At 36.8% G+C, this 22,414-nt stretch overlaps 1 protein-coding gene across 4 annotated transcripts in view; it reads right to left on the bottom strand.

Moving 5' to 3' along the window:
• Positions 1-5,671: 5,671 nt before the first annotated feature.
• Positions 5,672-22,414, bottom strand: part of katnip (katanin interacting protein) — a 44,591-nt gene continuing 27,848 nt past the window's right edge. Inside the window, exons 18-30 of one of the 4 annotated variants that reach the window (XM_049480066.1) lie at positions 21,534-21,730; positions 20,917-20,989; positions 20,601-20,778; positions 19,272-19,437; positions 17,459-17,637; positions 15,568-15,632; positions 13,620-13,730; positions 11,956-12,095; positions 10,951-11,052; positions 10,123-10,283; positions 8,253-8,279; positions 7,543-7,628; positions 5,672-6,057 (exon numbers count right to left, since the gene is read on the bottom strand). In XM_049480066.1, the coding sequence (XP_049336023.1) occupies positions 5,999-6,057; positions 7,543-7,628; positions 8,253-8,279; positions 10,123-10,283; positions 10,951-11,052; positions 11,956-12,095; positions 13,620-13,730; positions 15,568-15,632; positions 17,459-17,637; positions 19,272-19,437; positions 20,601-20,778; positions 20,917-20,989; positions 21,534-21,730 (1,544 nt within the window). In that variant the 3' untranslated portion in view covers positions 5,672-5,998. Of the gene's footprint in view, positions 6,058-7,542; positions 7,665-8,252; positions 8,280-10,122; positions 10,284-10,950; positions 11,053-11,955; positions 12,096-13,619; positions 13,731-15,567; positions 15,633-17,458; positions 17,638-19,271; positions 19,438-20,600; positions 20,779-20,916; positions 20,990-21,533; positions 21,731-22,414 lie in introns of all 4 variants that reach the window. The other 3 variants (XM_049480064.1, XM_049480067.1, XM_049480065.1) reach the window with 3 other exon arrangements.

Below are 22,414 nucleotides of genomic sequence, written 5' to 3' on the forward strand. Positions count from 1 at the left end.
GCCGTGGTGTGTGTGTGTTATTACTGTGTGTACACAGTGTCCTTTAGCAATTAGCCTAATGCTGTGTGGTTATTATGGTTGGTGTGGAAAGTGGATAACACCACCGCCTGCCAGTGAGCGGTCACATCATGTGGGAGACTGTGGTTCAATTCCTGTTTTGAGTGACTGAATGCTGCACTAAACCAATAAGAAATAACCTTAAGTCACTCTGGCTAAAAGCATCAGATAAATGCTGTAAATTTAATGTAAACGCTACAGAAATCAACGTACACTTTTAAACAGTCGGGTCATTAAAAAATACAGAGCTTTTAAGACTGTTTATTATATTTATAATCTGCACCACAGGATGGACAATTTTAATAAAAAACTAATTTGCTGAAAAAAAAAAAAAACTATTTAATGTAAAAAAAAAAAAACTAATTTGATATAAAAAATAATTTAATAGAAAAAATAATTTGATGGAAAAAACTAATTTGATGGAAAGCAAAAAATATTTTAATGGAAAAAAAAAATAATTTGATAAAAAAAACCTTATTTGATGGAAACAAACCTATTTTAATGGGAAAAAAACTAATTGGATGGGAAAAAAAACTAATTTGATGGAAATAAATAATAATTTGAAGGAAAAAAACTAATTTGATGAAAAAAAAAACTAATTTGATGGAAAAAAAACTATTTAATAGAAAAAAAAATATTTAATAGAAAAAAAAACTAATATGATGGGGAAGTAAACTAATTTGGAGGGAAAAAAACTAATTTGATAAAAAAAACCTTATTTGATGAAAAAAAACTAATTTGATGGAAAAAAAATAATGTAATAGAAAACAAAAACTAATTTAATAGAAAAAAAACTTATTTAATAGAAAAAACTAATATGGTGAAAAAACTAATTTGATTTATAATTTAATGGAAAAAATAATTAATTTGATACAAAAACCAAATTTGATACTTTGATGAATTTGATGGAAACATGGTTGCTCTAGAGCTGCAGACGTGATGAATTGTTCAGGGTGAATTTTTGTTCTTGTTCTGTTTTAAAGATACATTTAGATTCACTAAGATGTTAATTTTATTACTGCTTGTTACCAAAAAAACTAAATCTTAACTCATGTTTGATAGATCCACAGAAACTCCAAAGCTTACAAAAATTAATAAATGGTTAAATGAAATGAATATTATAATTAATAGCTAAAAATTCAGCAGTAAAAGTGTCTTCAGTCCCTTTAAAATATAATCGTGTAAAAGCTGTGATGTCACTGATGATGTCAAAAGCTATTTTAACAGCCTGGTCACACATAGTGCTGTTTTACTGTTCGTTAAGCAAAAATAATGCAGTTACACCAGCAGGTTCAGACTACAATAAACCTCTGCAGACACTTTTCAGCTAATTTTATTAAATTAAAACAAAGATACGTTAAATATTTCCATTTACAATTAATTACAAATCAGTTCAGTTACATCAGAAACACAGTCTGGAGCAAATATATACAAGTGTGTTTAAAAATAAAGAAACAAGTCAAAAATGACCTTTTAAATATATCAGTTCCTGTTAAAAAGGTAAAGTTTTATAAAGCAGCAGTTTTGCATGATCACAAGCCTCCAGTCTAAATAACAGACCAGCAGCATCTGTCTGTAGTTATAAAACCCCAGACTGAAGTTTACTCATAAATCCTCCACTGAACAGAACGCAAATAAAGCTCTGTAACACACAGATCATACACAACCCAGAACACCATATATAACAACGCTCTACAGCCGTATACAACCCAAAACACCCAGAGCAATAAACTCTATATAACATTAAAATAAACCCAAATAATCATTAATAAAGTCAGTGATCAGTGAAGAGTATCTACCTGTAATTAACTCTATATAACATTAGAAAAGCTCTATCAGGACAGGATTATTTTCGCAGGGGTTTTTCTGTGTAAAATATTTCACTCTTCTACTCTGTGATAAAACTCCTGCATCCGGACTGCAATTAACAGGAGGACCAGTGAGTTTTTGGCTCTTTTCTAGGTCACATGACATCATCATGTTCAGTAGCTCCTCCATTTCCACTTGCTGTTGTGTTTTTAATGTGGATCTCCATGGAAACAGTGGTGCGCCCAAAGTGTAATTACGGTGCGCGGCAGTGGACAAATATCTATTTTATTAAAGGCGAGGAGACGAAACTCAGAGATGTGCGTCCGGACGGGACTAAAATTACCGGAGGAGAACGGAGTTCAGAGAAAAACAGTAGATAATTCAGCCTGTAATTTTCTCAGAGGACGTCTGAGAAAAAAACCTACATGATCGTTCTGGACGGGAATAAAATCACAGAGGATAAAAACCACCATTAAAGAGTGTGTGTGTGTGAGGTACCTGTGCAGTGTTTGCATAAATATCAGCAGCACAACTGAAGCGTTACACACACAAGCTGGGTGTCTGGGATCAGTGTGTGTGTGTGTGTGTGTGTGTGTGTGTGTGTGTGTGTGTAAACGTTAAATGTATTAAATGACTGTTGTGTCAATACAGTAAATCTCTACAGTCTCTCTGTCAGACAAAAACCTCCCAAACAGCATCTTTACAGGAGAAGAAAATAAACTTCTTATGTTTTAATGGAGGTCAATGTAAACCTATTTAATTAACTGGTTAATTAATTATTTGGTTAAGTCACTTCGGAGTATTTCTATTGGTCCATTCATCATGAAATCATGGGAGAGCAAAATCTAAATTGAATGTGAAGTGTTAGCTTAGGGGATGGCTTGGGAACACCCAAACCTGTGTAAGTGGTGAGGTATTATCTTCTGACTGGGGTTAACTGAACACTGGCCAACATGCTCATGGCAAGGCCAGGTGAATTATGGGAGTTTGAGTGAGGGCTGATTTTTACTCCAGATGAGTGTGTACAGGGAATACACCATAAAAGCTAATATTACCACCCACAGTGAACACTGTGGGGGGTAATGATGGATAACATTGTCTGTGTGTATTGAAGATGCAAATGTAAAGTTTTTGCATGTGTGTGTGATGTATAAAGTGTGTGATGTATTAAGTGTGTGATGTATTAAGCGTGTGATGTATGAAGCGTGTGGTGTATGAAGCGTGTGATGTATAGAGTGTGTGATGTATAGTGTGTTATGTATGAGGTGTGTGATGTATGAGGTGTGTGATGTATATAGTGTGTGATGTATATAGTGTGTGATGTATATAGTGTGTGATGTATATAGTGTGTGATGTATAAAGCGTGTGATGTATATAGTGTGTGATGTATAAAGCGTGTGATGTATAGAGTGTGTGATGTATGAAGTGTGTGATGTATAAAGCGTGTGATGTATAGAGTGTGTGATGTATAAAGCGTGATGTATAAAGCGTGTGATGTATAAAGCGTGTAATGTATAAAGCGTGTGATGTATATAGTGTGTGATGTATATAGTGTGTGATGTATATAGTGTGTGATGTATAAAGCGTGTGATGTATAAAGCGTGTGATGTATAGAGTGTGTGATGTATATAGTGTGTGATGTATAAAGTGTGTGATGTATAGAGTGTGTGATGTACAAAGTGTGTGATGTATAAAGTGTGTAATGTATAAAGTGTGTGATGTATGAAGCGTATGGTGTATAAGGCGTAGGGTGTATAAGGCGTGTGATGTATAAGGCGTGTGATGTATAAGGCGTGTGATGTATAAAGTGTGTGATGTATGAAGCGTGTGATGTATGAAGCGTGTGATGTATAGAGCGTGTGATGTATAGAGCGTGTGATGTATAGAGCGTGTGATGTATAGAGTGTGTGATGTATAAAGCGTGTGATGTATAAAGCATGTGATATATAGTGTGTGATGTATATAGCGTGTGATGTATAGAGCGTGTGATGTATGAAGTGTGTGATGTATGAAGTGTGTGATGTATAAAGGTATAAAATGTGTGATGTATAAAGTGTGTGATGTATAATGCGTGTGATGTATAATGCGTGTGATGTATAGAGTGTGGGATGTATAGAGCGTGGGATGTATAGAGTGTGGGATGTATATAGTGTGTGATGTATATATAGTGTGTGATGTATATAGTGTGTGATGTATAAAGCGTGTGATGTATAGAGTGTGTGATGTATAAAGCGTGATGTATAAAGCGTGTGATGTATAAAGCGTGTAATGTATAAAGCGTGTGATGTATATAGTGTGTGATGTATATAGTGTGTGATGTATATAGTGTGTGATGTATAAAGCGTGTGATGTATAAAGCGTGTGATGTATAAAGCGTGTGATGTATAGAGTGTGTGATGTATAGAGCGTGTGATGTATAGAGCGTGTGATGTATGAAGTGTGTGATGTATGAAGTGTGTGATGTATGAAGTGTGTGATGTATAAAGGTATAAAATGTGTGATGTATAAAGTGTGTGATGTATAATGCGTGTGATGTATAATTCGTGTGATGTATAATGCGTGTGATGTATAGAGTGTGGGATGTATAGAGTGTGGGATGTATAGAGTGTGGGATGTATAGAGCGTGGGATGTATAGAGTGTGGGATGTATATAGTGTGTGATGTATATAGAGTGTGTGATGTATAAAGTGTGTGATGTATAAAGTGTGTGTGATGTATAGAGTGTGTGATGTATAGAGTGTGTGATGTATAAAGCGTGTGATGTATAAAGTGTGTGATGTATTGAGTGTGAGATGTATAGAGTGTGAGATGTATAGAGTGTGTGATGTATAAAGTGTGTGATGTATAAAGTGTGTGATGTATACAGTGTGTGATGTATATAGTGTGTGATGTATATAGTGTGTGATGTATAAAGCGTGTGATGTATAAAGCGTGTGATGTATATAGTGTGTGATGTATAAAGCGTGTGATGTATAGAGTGTGTGATGTATGAAGTGTGTGATGTATAAAGCGTGTGATGTATAGAGTGTGTGATGTATAAAGCGTGATGTATAAAGCGTGTGATGTATAAAGCGTGTAATGTATAAAGCGTGTGATGTATATAGTGTGTGATGTATATAGTGTGTGATGTATATAGTGTGTGATGTATAAAGCGTGTGATGTATAAAGCGTGTGATGTATAGAGTGTGTGATGTATATAGTGTGTGATGTATAAAGTGTGTGATGTATAGAGTGTGTGATGTATAAAGGTATAAAATGTGATGTATAAAGTGTGTGATGTATAATGCGTGTGATGTATATAGTGTGTGATGTATAAAGTGTGTGATGTATATAGAGTGTGTGATGTATAAAGTGTGTGATGTATATAGAGTGTGTGATGTATAGAGTGTGTGATGTATAGAGTGTGTGATGTATATAGTGTGTGATGTATAAAGTGTGTGATGTATAAAGTGTGTGATGTATACGGTGTGTGATGTATGAAGTGTGTGATGTATAATGCGTGTGATGTATATAGTGTGTGATGTATATAGAGTGTGTGATGTATAAAGTGTGTGATGTATAAAGTGTGTGATGTATATAGAGTGTGTGATGTATAAAGTGTGTGATGTATATAGAGTGTGTGATGTATAGAGTGTGTGATGTATAGAGTGTGTGATGTATATAGTGTGTGATGTATAAAGTGTGTGATGTATAAAGTGTGTGATGTATAAAGTGTGTGATGTATACGGTGTGTGATGTATAAAGGTATAAAGTGTATAAACGGTTACAGTAGAACATCACTAGCACTACAGCTGACAGCAGGAAGGACACTTAGTTTAAAGAGTTTATTTTATCAGTGAGAAGAATATATACGGGTTATATCTCTATATTACACCTCATCACTCAAATATACAGATTCAGTATTAATATCAGTGGATATACAGATGAATATTAATGAGTATATAAGTTTATATTAGTGGATATACAGGTTTATACTGTACATATCTTACATGTGCAGAGGTGTGTGGTACACTACAGCAGCTCAGAGTGTGTGTTCAGTTCTTCCTCAATTATTATATCTAACCTTAACTCACACTCACTCACTAATCCCTCTCTTCCTCTCTCTCTCTCTCTCTCTCTCTCTCTCTATTTCTCAGTATCGCCGTTTCCCGCGTTTTCCTGTGTCGGTCATGCAGGTTTTGGGTCTCAGAGCTGAAAAAAACAATACAATATAGAGAGAAAAAAGAGAGGGAGAGAGAGTGTGAGAAAAAGAATGAGGGGGGGAGAGAAAGAGGGAGAAAGACAGAAAGAGGGAGAAAAAGAATGAGGGGAAAGAGAAAGTGGGAGATAAAGAGAGAGGAAGAGAGAGAAAGAGGGAGAAAAAGAAAGAGGGGGAGAGAGAAAAGGGGAGAGAGAAAGAGAGAGAAAAAGAGGGAGAAAAAGAAAGAGGGGGAGAGAGAAAGAGGGGAAGAGAGAAAGAAGACAGAATGAGAAAAAGTGGGAGAGAGAGAGAGAGATAGAGAGGGAGAGAGAAGCCTTGTTAATAAAACTGGCAATACAATTTATATACAATTGTGTGCGTGTGTGTGTGTGTGTGTGTGTGTGTGTGTGTGTGTGTGTGTGTGTGTATAAATACTGCTCATTTTTTATGCAAAACTGAAGCTCCAAATATATTCAAGTTTTTATGTCACCAATTAATTTGCATACATGTACATAATTAGTATCACTAATGTTATGAGGAATGCTTTTCTAATGAGATGCAACAGAGGATACAGTAGCCAATCAGAGCAAAGCTGGACTGAAAGGAACAGGAATAAGTTTTTAGCATAGAATTGCTTTTTAGCAAAAGCATGAAAAATAGCTAAATAGCGGCTATGCTAACAGCATTAGAACACTGAGCACATTCTAGTGATTTTCCCAAAAATTTGCATTTTAAAAATAAACCAATAAGATCTAAGAATTAGTTTAGGTAACAGGACTGAGTGTTGAGATTGAGCTCCTCAGTCATTACAGTTACAATAAGATCAAATATACAAAAAAAAAAAATCTTCAGAAGAATCAGCTGATGATGTCACTTCCTGTTGTAGAATGTTCCAGATATTTCAGATGATCAGGGTAATGTGTTACGGTAACAGGACTGAGTGAAACCCAGGGAAACCCATTTTAACTTAAATATTATGGATTTATTATAAAAAAATATTTTAAAGCAAACATGGGATTTGGATTTGGCGTAAAAATACGTCTCTGAAGGATTTTAATAATTATCTTTGATGGTAAAGTTTATGTTAGAGAGTGGGGAGAATTGGTAACAAATGCTATTTTTTCAGTGTTGTAAGTAGTTTTTATTTATGTTTTTAGTTTCATATCTTACTTTTGCAATTTGGTCAATGTACAATATGCAATGATTAATAATAAAATGTATTTTAAAGTTATTTTGTGTGCACATTTATACATGTAATTTCCTGGCGACAGGAAAGTATTTACGCAGAATTATTTAACTGCTCTTTCATTGTAAAGGATGAAGAGACACTGGTGTAAAAATAAATTATGAATATTTTTGGTTCATAAACTCTTATTTTAGGATTATAAGCAAACTAAAAATAATAATTAAAGATATGAGCCTGATAAAATACATTTTGGCAATACTGATCATAAAATTGTGTGTGTGTGTGTGTGTGTGTGTGTGTGTGTGTGTACCCGGGTCTGCTGTTTGTTTCTTCTTGTGGTGATGTACGATCTGGTTCTCGTTGGTCATCTTGACGTCCTGGTCCTCGACGTGGTTGCTGTGAGACAGACAGGTGTGTGAGACAGCTTCAGCACTTCAGAGACAGAGAGAGAGACAGTAAACGGCTGGACACCAGACGAACACTGAAGCGCTGTACTGAACACAGAATGGACGGGTGGAGGACGGACGGGGTGGAGGCGGTAAGCAGGGAGGGATAACCCTTAGAAGTCTCAGTTATTAAAAGATCTGATTGGTTTCTGACTGTAGTTTAAGTATATATACTGGGAGCACTGGGATCGTGAAGGCTAGAATTTTTACTTTTCACACTGGTGAGGCTCAACACGCTTGGAGGAGAACACTAACCGCCATCACACAGCTATTAGTGCTGGGAGGGTGAAGAGTAACATGATCTTAACATGATCAGAGACACGTGAAGAAGCTCCACCACATCTAAACAAACTGAACCTGCTGCTTTCACACCACTACAGAGCTCAACACGCTTGGAGGAGAATGCTAATGCTAATGCTAATGGCTGTGAAATCACTGGTAGCATTATCAGTAGATGTAGAACACAGTAACTCCAGGCTTCTAAGGGTTAACACTTTTGATGTTCTGGGTGTGGCTTTTTGATGGACAGCTGTCAATCACACAGCGGGACGGACACTGACTGTCTGTTACTCACGGTTTATGGTGTGAACAGCGTCTGGGGCTGGAGAAAACACACACATTTTACATTTTGACACACACACACACACACACACACACTCAGACCCTAACACCTACTCTGTTCATCCCTTTAAATATTGCTTGAGGATTAGAACTATAAGATTTCAGCTCTTGCTCATTAATATTTATACATGCCAATATACTGTCTCTGGCTATCAGCACTGCAACACCAGGAGGCAGTGAGATGGACAGCAGTTAGAAATGTTTTAAAATAAAGATATTTTTACACTAATAACAGTCTTTACAATATTATATGTTACTTTATAACATGTGTAATAATGCCCTGCTAAGTGCAGTTCAGCCACTGACCTAGTCTTAGAGCCTCTCTAAAACACCAAATCCACCGGAGATCCTATTTAAACCTATAGTTACTTACACACAGAGGTGGGTAGTCCAGGTCCAGAAAGTAAAAATCCACCCGGGGTGGATTTTTACTTTTAACTAGTGTAAACAGAACTGTTCTAAACAGTTAGCTGGTGGTGTTTTTCCTCAATGGATTAATTCTAACCATTTGTTTCTTAGCTCTGAATTACAGGGTAAAGCATATAAACACTGATGTGCAGCATTATAAACAACTCAGAGAGACCTACTGTATTTCAGAATACAAAAAAAACAAGAAAAAGAGAATTTTAGCTAAAGGACTCCTTTAAAGCTGCATGGTCTTGGGTGTGAATAGACCTCAGTTATAGGCCACATCCCATTAAATGTTTGACTGGAATCAAATCCCAGCCAACATCATTCATCAGAACTCTCCAAAAAATGCTCCTCAAATAAGTTCTGGAACAATTGGACCTGATAGAACAGTGCCAGTGCATTATCCTCCTGAAATATTTAATTACTGAGACCATTAAGTCTGAATGATGGTCTGCAAATTATCCCTAATTAGAAAAATCACCCCAAACCCCATCAGGTGGGGTGCATGGCTAAACTGACTCCTCAAGATCTCTGAAGGTGTTCTGTAGTATCTGGCACAGAGTAAAATAAAGTAAAGTTAAGGCTGATTTATAAGTTAGCAGTGAGCCTGTGCAAGCACCCTACGCCACTGTGCACGCAAACTCATACATTGTTCATACGTCTGCATGGCTTCACAACAGAACAATGGTGAGGCTCAACACGCTTGGAGGAGAACACTCACTGCTAATTCTGTTATAAAGTCAGGCTGTGGTTTAAACTAAGACTGTTCTGGCTGTAGTTTCTACATGAGCATCAATGATACTTGGGTGCCCATGACCCTGTTGTTGTCCTTCCTTTGAGCACTACTTTTGGTGAATTCTGATCACTGCATACCAGGAACATCCTGAACCTGCCTGATGTTCTGGAGACGTTCTGACCCAGTTACCGTCTGCAACATCCCAGTTTGGTTCTATTTAAAGTGTCTCTGATTCTTACATTATCAATTTTTCCTGCTTCAGCACATCAACTTTAAAAACTGATCGTTTAATCGCTGCCTAATATATATATATATATACACACACACACACTGTTACAGGGGGAGCAACAGGAACCAGATCAGTGTTACTCACTTTAGCTTTCTCTGCATTGGTGGCCTGATTACACACACACATACAGGTACACACAAACACACACACACACACACACACACACGCCAACACATCCAGTTCTCAGCTTGTGCAGAAGCATGCTGGCAGAGAGAAGGAGGATGACCTGGCTAAGCCATGATTCAACTACCAGCATATATATATATATATATATATATATGTGTGTGTGTGTGTGTGTGTGTGTGTGTGAGTGAGATACGTGTGTGTGTGTATGTGTGTGTGTGTGGGTGATATGTGTGTGTGTTTGAGATGTGTGTGTGTGTGTACCTGATGACGGTGTTCCTCTCGCGCTGGGTGATGTGTGTGTTGTCGGTGAACAGGATGGTGTGATACGGGACGATGGGGTCCAGGGTGGGCAGGATTCCCCGGGAGACGTGCGTCACACACTCCAGCACTCCGTTATACACCAACAGATCATCTACCAGGAGCTACACACACACACACACACACACACACACACACACACATTAACACATTAACACATTAACACAGACAGCCCATCTTCATAAAGCAAATTACCTATTATTTTAATGTGACACGTGCAGGTTTGAGTGTGTGTGTGTGTGTGAGTGTGAATTAGGGGTGGGCGATATGGCTCTAAAATAATATCACGATATTTCAGGGTATTTTTGCGATAACGATGTACTTGGCGATATAGGAAAACTAAAATAATTCATTAATTTCAGAAATATAGTATAACAGTATAAGCATAATGTGGCAAAATAAATAATATAGCATAAAATAATATAATGCAGCAAATAATATTGCAGAATATTTAGTGCATGCATATAAACTGCAAACTAAAACAATTATACAATAAATACACCTAAAGCTTCACAGTAAATAATAGACTACTTTTAAGACAGAACAGCTCGATTATCACGATATGGATTTTTAATATCATGATATTTCTGTATCACAATGTATTGTATACGATATAATATTGCCCACCCCTAGTGTGAATGTGTAAATGTGTGTGTGTGTGTGAGAGAGAGAGAGTGTGTGTTTGTGTGTGTGTGTGTGTGTGTGTGTGTGTGTGTGTGTGTGTGTGTGTGAGAGTGTGTGTATTGGTGTGTGTGTGTGTGTAAGTGTTACCCCGAACTCCTTGACTCCTCTCTGGGGTGTTTTAGAATAGTTCCACAGTTTGATCATGGAGACGGTCATCGGCTGATCAAATATTACATACACTCTATTCACCTACAGAGAGAGAGAGAGAGAGAGAGAGAGAGAGAGAGAGAGAGAGAGAGAGAGAGAGAGAGGGAGAGAGAGACATATTGAGAGACAGAGATGGAGAGAGAGTTAGAGACAGATAAAGAGAAAAAGAGTTAGAGAGCGATAGAGACATATAAAGAGAGAGATAGAGACAGATAGAGACAAAGAGAGAGATAGACAGATAGAGACAAAGAGAGAGAGAGCAATAGAGACAGAGAAAGAGAGAAAGAGAGAGATAAAGATAGAAATAGAGATAGAGAGCGATAGAAAGAGATAAAGAGAGAGAGAGAAAGAATTTTTCAACACTATTGTAATATAGGCAGTAAAACAAGTGCACCTGCCACAAACTGAATCTCACCTCAACACCACAGCATCCACCTAGGATACTGAAGCATCCACTCAGCAATATCATAGCAACCACCTACCAACACCTAAGCAAGACTGCAACATTCACTGGGTATAACACAACAACTATTTTGTAACCTCCTAGCAAAGAAAAGCATAGAATCTACCTGAAATACTACAGGAACCACTTAGCAACACCACAGCAATCCTGGAATACCACAGCAACCACCACAGTAATTCAGTAGCAACCACGTGTTAACTCTCCCTAAAAGTTATTTTGCTTATATTACTATCTTTTTATTATATGCACAATATACCACAGAAACTATAAGTTTGTATAAACACTAATAAAGCTTAAATAATCCTTCAAAGAGAAAAAAAAAAACGCACACAGAGAGTTCAGAGGTCAGCATAGCTTACATATTTCACGGCAGCTTCAAACACGGATCAGCCAATCAGCATCCACAGTCACAAATACACACACACACACACACACACACACACACACACACACACACACACACACACACACACACTCCTCACCAGTCCCGGCAGTACGGGGGCGAGCCACATGTGGCGTCCGTCGTGTGTGCTGTTGACGCCGTCAATCAGTTTATCGGGTGTGCGAACATCACCACACACACTGTCCAACACGTTCACACTGTCCGGAAACGCTGCGATGTCTGACAGCACACACTCGTTAAAGAACACACACACACACACACACACATTAACGTGTTCACTAAAAATATAGCTTAAATAAAACTTCAAATTTACATCAGTTTTTATTAATGTTGTCACGATACCAAAAGTATAATTTCGAAATCTATCGTTAGTAGACGTTTGTTACAATACCTGCCTAAATATCTCAATATCGGTACTGAAATAATACCATGGCAACAACCTAAAATATCAGAAAGTAATGGAATAACGGAAGATGAAACATAGAACTAAAAATTGTTTGTTTTTTATTATTAATAAAAGAAAAAGTGGTGCAGCACTGATTATCGCTTTTCTACCGATGAGGAATCGGCACCGTTCTGGTTTGTAAACCTAACTTTGAAATGTTTGCTGCGTTTCCACCAACAAAAGTAGGTTCCGGAACCAGGAACATTCGCTCGCAGCGGGAAACGAAGAATACTAGGTTCTTCAGCACGAACCATGTTCGAACCACGCCGCTGTGCAGCGCCCTCTGTTGGTGACGTATGATGTGACATTTTGACGGTTCAAAGCACCACGGTTCTTAAAATCCCGAATGGAACTGGTTCAAGAACAAGAGTTCTTTTGATGGAAAAGCGATACGAGTGGTTCAGTGGTCTAAAGTGCTCCTATGATCTGAAGATCGCTGGTTCAAATCCTGGTCATGCAGCTTGCCATCAGCTGCCGGAGTCCTAAGAGACCACAGTTGGTCTGGGTGGGTACAGAAGATGGCGCTCTGCTCTTTCCCCTCATCACTCCTAGGGTGATGTGGATCAGCACAAGGCTGCGTCTGTGAGCTGATGTATCAGAACCGAGTCGCTGCGCTTTCCTCCGAGCGTTAGCGCTGTGATGCTACTCGGTAATGCTACAGCATCAGCAGCAGCTCAAAAAGAAGCAAGTCTGACTTCACGAGTGTCGGAGGAGGCGTGTGCTAGTTTTCTTAACCCTTCTGGTATGTTGGAGCATCACTAGTGATAGGTTGATATACTGCTGAGTATCAGCTGAATGGGTGGGACAATTGGCCAGATTAATTGGGGATAAAATGGGAAAAATGTTTATTATTCTTAAGTATTCTAAGTAAACATATAACTTTGGCACGGATACCATGATGCTCCTAGACGAAATGTAATCCTGTGCATTGTGATTTGCTTTTGAACATTCGCAGTTCAGCCACACAGTGGAATACAATGCAGTCGACTGAATTGTATTTTAAGGAGGTTTGTGTGCAATTCGGACACAAACTCAGCTTTTAGTTTTGACAATGTAAATTCTTGTGTATTGTTTTTTTTTTTAATTAAAGAGATCAAAGAGTGCAGTGAAATGTAATGTAATAGTGGTTTTGCATTTCCATTCGTCACATATTTTGCATGTTAGTGAGGAAAAGCAATTAATCTTCTGGATTGCATTCACGCAGAGTAGCCTCAGCCATTTATTACGTATACTAGCAGAAATCCCACAGAACTCCTTTAACGCTGGGTTTAGAGTTTAGTGAGGGTGGGTAAGGATACTGTTCTCAGTGAGGGTTATCTTCTGGTCGTTTTGGTCGTAGAGCTCCAGGCCGTTTAGGCCGATGTAGTACGGATCCCCCCACGTGGTCAACAGCTGCAGCTGGAAAATGACTACACACACACACACAAACACACACAAACAAATACACACACAAAAAAAAACCATACAGACACAAACACACACACATAGTTAAGGAAAACTGAGAAACCAGATGAGAAAATTACATCCCATTACACATTTGGACTCCCTAAAGTGATTTCTGATACTGCTTAAATCCATATCCTACTAGGGGAGTGACGAGATACTAATATCACGAGACGAGACGAGACACGATACTGGGTTCACGAGAACGAGACGAGATTTAAAGATAAAGTTTTAAAGAAAACGTCAAAAATGAAAAATGAAAACTTGAAAACTAGAGTTTTATTTGACAAAATCATATAACTCAAACTTAACAGACTGGTTTCTCTCACACATTGATTCAATTAGAAATAAGAATAAAAAATAAAAATTAAACTTTTCTAAGTCTTATATAGTGCAAACAATAAGTGCAAACTACAACCAGTCATATTAAGACTATGGTTTGTGTTTTTTCTCCTAAATCTCTTGTAATTTAACTCTGCAGAACCATAACCAGTCATATTAGGACTATACTTGAAGTGAAACAGAGACAGAACATGTTTTTAAATACAGTACAGAGCTAAGGGATTAGTACAGCTGCCTATGAAACAGTCAGGTGTAGGATTTACTTACAGTATTTATATATGGTTTGTATCTTGTTGGTCACTCTGTTACCGTTTATTGTTTCCACTGGAGCCAAAATGCAGCCAGATATACAACTTAAAAGTAGCAGAAGCATCTTCTATACAAATACCTGAATTTTCCTCTTCTGCTGAGAGCTGCTCTCACTGCTCAGCCACCACACTCACTGCTATCACTACTGGGTTGCCAGATCAATTTTAAAAAGTCCACGCTAAACTGTTTTTTTCCCCGAGAGACAGGTTTAAGCTTGACAAGAAATATCGTCACACCCCATATCCTACATATCTAAACTATACATATCCAAAATATACAGTATCAGAAACCACATTATTAAGTCTATTAGAGATTACTGAACACCTCCTCTCAGTCTGAGAAGAGTGTGTGATGAGTTGGATATTATTATAATTGGCTGATTAACTTTAATATCGGTATCTTGTCTGATATCTGCATAATTAATGTATATAATATGGGACAGATACTGCTGATCCACAAAACAATCCAGATTTCAGTCCACCGTTTGAGCTGAACCATAAACCATATAGACCACGTCTTACCAAAAGCCCACAGCAGCTGTGGGTTTGAGTAAAATGCTGTTTGTTTGGAGATATTTTAGTGCAGAAACACTGAAGAGCAAGACAATGTTACTGGTAATGTGAGTACAGCCAGACTGCTGAGGGCTGGTAGTACGGCTGTACTGTACCAGTTTAACCAGTTTAACCAGTTTATTTAGTTTAATTTATGAGAAGTGTACCAGGATGTTAAATAACAAAAAACTTTCATTTGTGTTTTATCTGCATTTTTAGTGAAATACATAGTTTTACTTTCACAAATTAAAGAAACACTCTATTTTTAATAAGAGTTTTAGCCGTTTAGCTCCATATTCCCCCCCATTCATTCAGGACACACTTGCAGCTTTGCAGTTAGTTACTGATATAACAGAGGAGAAAAGAAGTGACGTATTCTGGGTTCCACTAAAACTGGGTTGCTGAGGTTCTTATAGGTCTGAACAAAACTAGTTATAGAACAGAGTTCTTTTAGTTAAAAAGGCCTAGTGGAGAACTTAAGCACCAATACCAACAACGACAACAGTGATAATATAAAAATAATTAAGTTAAGTTATATTATGTGAATAAAATGCAGTTTAACAGGTTAACAGATCTCCAGTAGCGGAGAGGATAAGGATACATCCACACGGCATCAGCGGAGCCTCGTACTCCATACTGGCCTGTTCTTCAGTCCTGCTTACAACCCTGCAACACACACACACACACACACACCTTCAAAATACTGTATATCGTTGCTGTCCACTGAAAAACACTAATCTCTAAAACAGCAACTTTACATGAGAGAGAAAAAAAAACTTTTTTTGTAAACTTTTAATAGAAGTCAATGTAAAAAGAGTTTATTTCAGGTCATTTTGAAGAGTTTCTATTGGTCCGTTCATCAAGAAATTTTGGCACAGTGTAAGGAACAGTGTGTCTGTTCAAACTAAACTAAACAAAACAAAACAAAAGATCGACAAAAATGGAGATAAGTGTTTTTCATAGGAAAGCGACGATATACATATAAAGCAAATTCTAGACTGTTCCACATTCACCTACTGTAGAATAACCACAATAAAAAGTAGCACTGAACATTATTAAATATTACACAGTTATTACACTGAGTTGGTGTTTTTTCCAAAGCAGGTATATTTGTGTATAAATCTGAAAAAAGAGGCTGACAATTAAAGCTAAATTAAATTAAGAAGTCTTTAAGGAGCAAAAAACTCCAGATTGTAACAGATTTATTAGAAAATTACTTTAAATTTATCCTGAAATGCAAAAAATAAGATATACTTTATTGTCAACAAAAGGAAAATTTCCCTTGGACTTCACATAGATACATCCTGCGGCAATATTAAGAAAAAAAAAAAAAAACATACATTTCCACACTCTATACGTCAATTTTACAGAAATATATAATAAATATATTAAATATATAATAAATATATATAATATAATCAGAAATATATCATAAACCCCGGACCAGTCGGGGAGTTTAGTCAGGGCTGGGTACCCAGTCGATATGCCAGTATACAACAATTTGGTTTTACGAACTTGGAAAGACAAGATGACCAAACATGTCTCTTTATTGAGCCCTTAGAAATATACAATTTCAAGCTGGAAGACTGAGGTAGACATCAAAAAGAAGTATACAACATAACCTACAATGTAGAAAATAAATAAAATAAATACATTTAATAATAAAAAATAAACTTTAGACTGGTACTGTGTATATTTTGATAAATGAAATAAAGCTGAGCTGAGATGAAACATAAAATCTCACATAAAGAAAAAATCTAAATAAAAGTAAAACTGTCAGAACTTTTATTTTTAGAGTTTTAGTATACAGCATTACGTTTAATGTTATTAATAAAGAAACTTTATTAAACTATCACGTAGTGCTGTGCGATATGACGATAAATATTGTGGGGACGATTGAAAAGTGTCTATCGTGCTACTTTACCTTCTATCGTCTCTATCGTTTCTACAGTAATTTAATCAATTATTCATGCAAATATATAAAGTAGGCTATGATGAAATGTATTGGCGTGGACACTTTGCATAAACTCGGTTTATATAAGTGATAATTAAGTAATTTTCGAAAAAAAAAAGGCGCTTCATAATGTTTTTTTTGTGACGTGACGCTGCTTTACGTTATTTGACGGACACTTTAAAAAATGTTAATTGAGTTTATTTTGATAACTCAATTTAAATACCTGTATAATTTAAAAAAAACTTAGCTACAGCATTTACCTCATCTGTTTTCATTTGATACACATTGCTGCACTAAAAGGTAGTAATTCTCATTTGTGAAAGTTTGGTTTAATGTTACTTTGAAATAAAGTTGGAAAAAAGTAAGTAATGATATTATTTTGTCATATTTTTCTAAGAATAACTGAAAACATACTCAAATGTGGTATATCACGATATATATTATTATCGTGATATTAAAATTTCCATATCATGATATATGATTTTTCCCATATCGCCCAGCACTAGTATCACAGACTGCTGTGAGGTCATAAGGTCACCTGTGTGAGTCCTGTGAGTTTCTGCTGCCCCCGGTGGTGGAGGTGGGGGACTGCAGGTAGTCCATGAACAGGATCTCCTGAGCGAAATCGAAGTGGCAGTTCCCCGGACCCTTCCGGATCAGAAACCCGTCCGGAGGAGAGATACACACTCCGTCCACACACACCCGCAACGTCTGCAGCTGAAAACACACACACAGCACACACACACACACACACACACACACAGTACGGAGTAAATATTAACACAAACTCAGGTTTAAAAGAACAGATTTCTAAACCATTTCAGATCTGTCCTTTACTTCCTGTGTACTCCATCAGTCAGATCATGTCTGGAGTTTAAATTCTGTCTCAGAATTGGAGCTACAGGGCTAAAGTAGCGTACTCACCACCAGCTAGCATCACTAATCATCACACACTCTTCTCACACAGTACAGTACCAGTTAAAAGTTTGGACGCATCATTCCACAGTTAGTTCCGACCCTGCAATGTGATTGGCTGAGAGGTGTTCTGTGTTTGCCGTTATCAGCCGGTAATGCACTGTAACCGAAGCTTTCCATATATCACTCTTCCGCCACATACAGGTAACCTAGCAACGATGCAGCGCTTACAAACCAAACCAAACAGTGCAGCTACAAACACACAGAGCAGTAATGGAACTATTTTAACTGCTGGAGTTTTTATAACCAATCAGATCCTGTTTTTCCTCCTCTTTAACTCTTTCACTCTAATCTTTCAATATAGCATGAACCTCAGCACAGCAGTGCCAATATTACACTCCCTATAGCACTCCCTCTCGTGTACTGCTTAATTTATAATAGTCATCCAAACTATGAAGAACAACATATGAAAATATTTAGCAAACAAAAAAAGTGTTAAACAAACCAGAATATGTTTTAATTTTTACATTCTTCAAATAATTTTAGATTCTATGCACATCTCTGCTGCATTTCCTCAGTCAGTTTTAAGAGGTGGAGTCACCTGGAATTCAGCCTTTAAGTTAACAGCTGTGCTGAACTCATCAAGAGTTAATTACTTGAATTTCTTGTCTCTTAATAAAGTGTTTGAGAGCATCAGTTAAAGTAAAGTAGTGAAGAGGTAGAGTTACAGGTATACAGTGAATAGTGAATATTTGAGTAATGTTCGAATCCAGATTATGAGAAACAACAACTACTCAACTAAATAAAGAAAAAAAATACTTTAAAGAAAAAAAATGAAGGTCAGTCAAACTAAAGAAAGAACATTTTCAAAAACTTAGAAAGTGCAGTCACCGGAAAGACCATCAAAAACATTATAGTGATGAAACTGGCACTAATCAGCACCTCTGTTGTACAGGATAAGTTTATCAGAGTTTCCAGCCTCAGAAATCACAAATTAACAAACAGCTCCCCAGATTAGAGCACCTAAATACTTCTTCACAGAGTATTTAGGTTTGCTTAACACTGTTTTTAGTTACTACATGATTCCTTATGTGTTCCTTCATAATCTGATAGATCACTTCACTATTTATTTACTATGTAGAAAAAACGGGTTGTTTGTGAGGAAGTGTGAAAAGCTAAAAACGGATACAGATTGCTATAAACTAAAGCCTGTCTCTGTCTGAATAAAGCAAAAATCCTCTTTACAGCTTTTCAAGCTACAGCCTGAACTCATTCATAGCTGTTGAGATGCTGGGAAGGATGAAACTGAAACTTCACATGAAGCGCTGCACCGATGCACAGTGAAAGCAGTTCAGAAAGATGTCGGATATGGAGTAATATTAAATATTGTATTAACAGCCTAACAGAATAACCCTATAAGACTTTCTCTCGCTCACCCCTCTATAAGAGTCCTCAGGTGATTTGTTGTAGTTCCAGATGCGTAGGCCGGCGATGGTCTGTGATTGGCTGAAGTCGATAGTGAGGGTGTGGTCAGAGCCAGGGGAAAACGGGATGAGCCACATGTGTTCATCATCAGTGCACACGTTCTGTCCATCAAACAACCTGAGGGAGAGAAAGACACAAAAAATGTGATGCTGAATTATATACAGTTGCACTAAAAATATAATAAAATGATAATACACAAGAGAGTAAACAGTAATTATTAATTATATTAATGAATTATAAGCACACTATATGGCCAAAAGTATTGGGATACCTTCTGAAACTAAGGGTATTAACCAAGCTGGTTAACGAGCATATCAACCTGCAGAGCACTATGACCTTGTTACTAGTCCTGCCTTTAAACTCCTATTAAAACAGAAACTATTTTAGTCCAGAGCAAGGTTATAATAGTTTATAATTTTCCATTAAAGTTTAATTTTGTTTCGTTTTCACGCTTTCTCCTCCAATTCAGTTAAGTTTAATTCATATTTAGAGTGGGTTTGCTAGTTTTTATTAGTTTTGATTATTTTATTAGTGCTCAGTTATAGTTAGTTTTATTAATTCTAGTATTAGTTTTAGTTTTTTGTTCATACTTTGGGTTATTGGTGAGAATCTAGATTTAAAAAGGTGTTATGTAATTAAAAACTTAACAGAAGAAACCATAAAAAAAATCAGTTACTGTGAAAAAAAAACAACTGTTCACAAAAAATGCAACAGTTTACAAACTAGCAGCTTTAAGTGTGAAATATAATATATAATACTGCCGCTTAAAATAGGCAATAGAACACACATGAACATGAAACACACATCCAATCAGAGAGCTTAATCTGAGAAACACAGAAACAAACTCAGAACCCCAATAAACTCTACAGGTTTCACTGATTTTCACCAAAATTATCAACTCAGAAATAGAAAGTAGGAAGTGGACAGACAGAACTGCGCACAGATACAGGTATTCTATCTGTAATTTCAGTTTGTTTTTGTTAAGTTTTATAAACTCTCAATTCAGTTCTAGTTAGTTACCGTTATTTTCTTTTAATTAATTACAGTTTTTATTAGTTTTAGTTAATGAAAATCATCTTTCAGTTTCAGTTTTTGATACTTCGTTGTTTTCATTACTGATAATAACCTTTGTCCAGGGCCAAATTTATCAATTAGTTTTAACCAAAATATTATGTTTAAACCAATCCGACCATCTGAATGCAGTCTGCAGCAGATCTGGTGTATTCAGCAGTGTGTGTGTGTGTGTGTTTGTGTTTGAAGATGGGCTGGTTGGCACTGACTTGTCCAGAGTTCGCAGGTCATCACTGTAGTCGGGGAGGTCATTGAGGTCACGAGGTGATGCGGTTACCATGGAAACGTCAACAGGGATGCTCTCGCCCTCCTTACCCACGACCTCCAACCCAGTCAGACCCAGGTAATGAGAGTCCCCCCACGTCGAGAACAGACCCAGCCGCAGAGCTACACACACACACACACACACACACATTTAAAACAGACCTGAGTCATGTGATTATGAACACACAGCACCATCTAGTATACAGAAGTGGCGACTGTTCAAAGGTAAAGTCTGATTAAAGTAAATGAGGAATTTCTTACTCCTGCCTCTGTAGAGTCCACAACTCTGGAGCTCAGGATCAGCAGATACTTCTACTACAGGTTCCTGCTTCAACTGCAAAACACACAGATATATATTTATATAACACACTGTCTGAATCAGTTTCTCTGATTTTGCTATTTATAGGTTTATGTTTGAGTAAAATGAACATTGTTGTTTTATTCTATAAACTACAGACAACATTTCTCCCAAATTCCAAATAAAAATATTCTCATTTAGAGCATTTATTTACAGAAAATGAGAAATGGCTGAAATAACAAAAAAGACGCAAAGAAAACAAGTTCATATTCATAAAGTTTTAAGAGTTCAGAAATAATCAATATTTGGTGGAATAATCCTGGTGGTTTTTAATCACAGTTTTTTTTTCATACATCTTGGCATCATGTTCTCCTCCACCAGTCTTACACACTGCTTTTGGATAACTTTATGCTGCTTTACTCCTGGTTCTAAAATTCCAGCAGTTCAGTTTGGTTTGATGGCTTCATTCATCTTCCTCTTGATTATATTCCAGAGGTTTTTAATTTGGTAAAATCAAAGAAACTCATCATTTTTAATTGGTTTCCAGAGCTGTATATATTTTTCACTCAGTCTCTCTCACCTCTCTGAATCCGGCCTGTGTAAATGGTCTTTCCTCTCCCTCTCCGTCAGCCGTCCTCGGCCTCTGAAGCTCCTCCTCCTCCAACCCAGGCTCCGCCCCCTCCACATTCCCTCCAAATGTGTCATCAAATCGAGACATCGCCTCCAGAATGTCATCATCAGTGGTGAAGAGAATCGTATCTCCAAACTGATCCAGCCCTGAGAGAGGGAGAGAGAGAGAGAGAGAGAAACACAGAAAAAAAGAGAAAAAAGAGAGAGAGAGGGATAAGAGAAAAAGACAGCAAAGAAACAGAGAGTACGCTATTAGTATACTAGAGAGTAGAGCTATTTAAAAACAACTGCAATTGCAATTTGTAATTTGTAATGAGCCTATTACTTTAAGAGTGTTATTGGCTTTATTAGTGACAGCAAGATCTGGATTTGTTTGTCACATCATTGGTCTCACAGTCGTGATATGTGTGTTAGGAGCAATAAATAAATACATGAAAATTGTGAATTTTGGCCAAAATACATTTCATTATCAAAAACTATAACTGGATAAATGGCCATACTATTCATTACATTACCTAAAAATTAATGATTACATTAACAGAAATAACATCTGGATTTTTTTCTTGTTATTGGTCACATTACTAAAAGACACAGATTATTATCAGTATAATACATTACTGGAAAACATGTCTCCAGCCTGACTGTACTGTGTCCTGCACTGCCGAGTCCTGTAACCCAGGGGTGGGTGACATGGCCTTAAAATAATACCACGATATTTCATGGTATTTTTGCGATACTGATACTCTTGGCGATATGAAAAAACACAATGAAAAATAATTAAGAATACACTACTGCAACAAAATGAAAATTAAATGTTATTATTGCATGTAA

Source organism: Astyanax mexicanus, chromosome 6 (genome assembly GCF_023375975.1).
Source record: "Astyanax mexicanus isolate ESR-SI-001 chromosome 6, AstMex3_surface, whole genome shotgun sequence".
NCBI lineage: Eukaryota > Metazoa > Chordata > Actinopteri > Characiformes > Acestrorhamphidae > Astyanax > Astyanax mexicanus.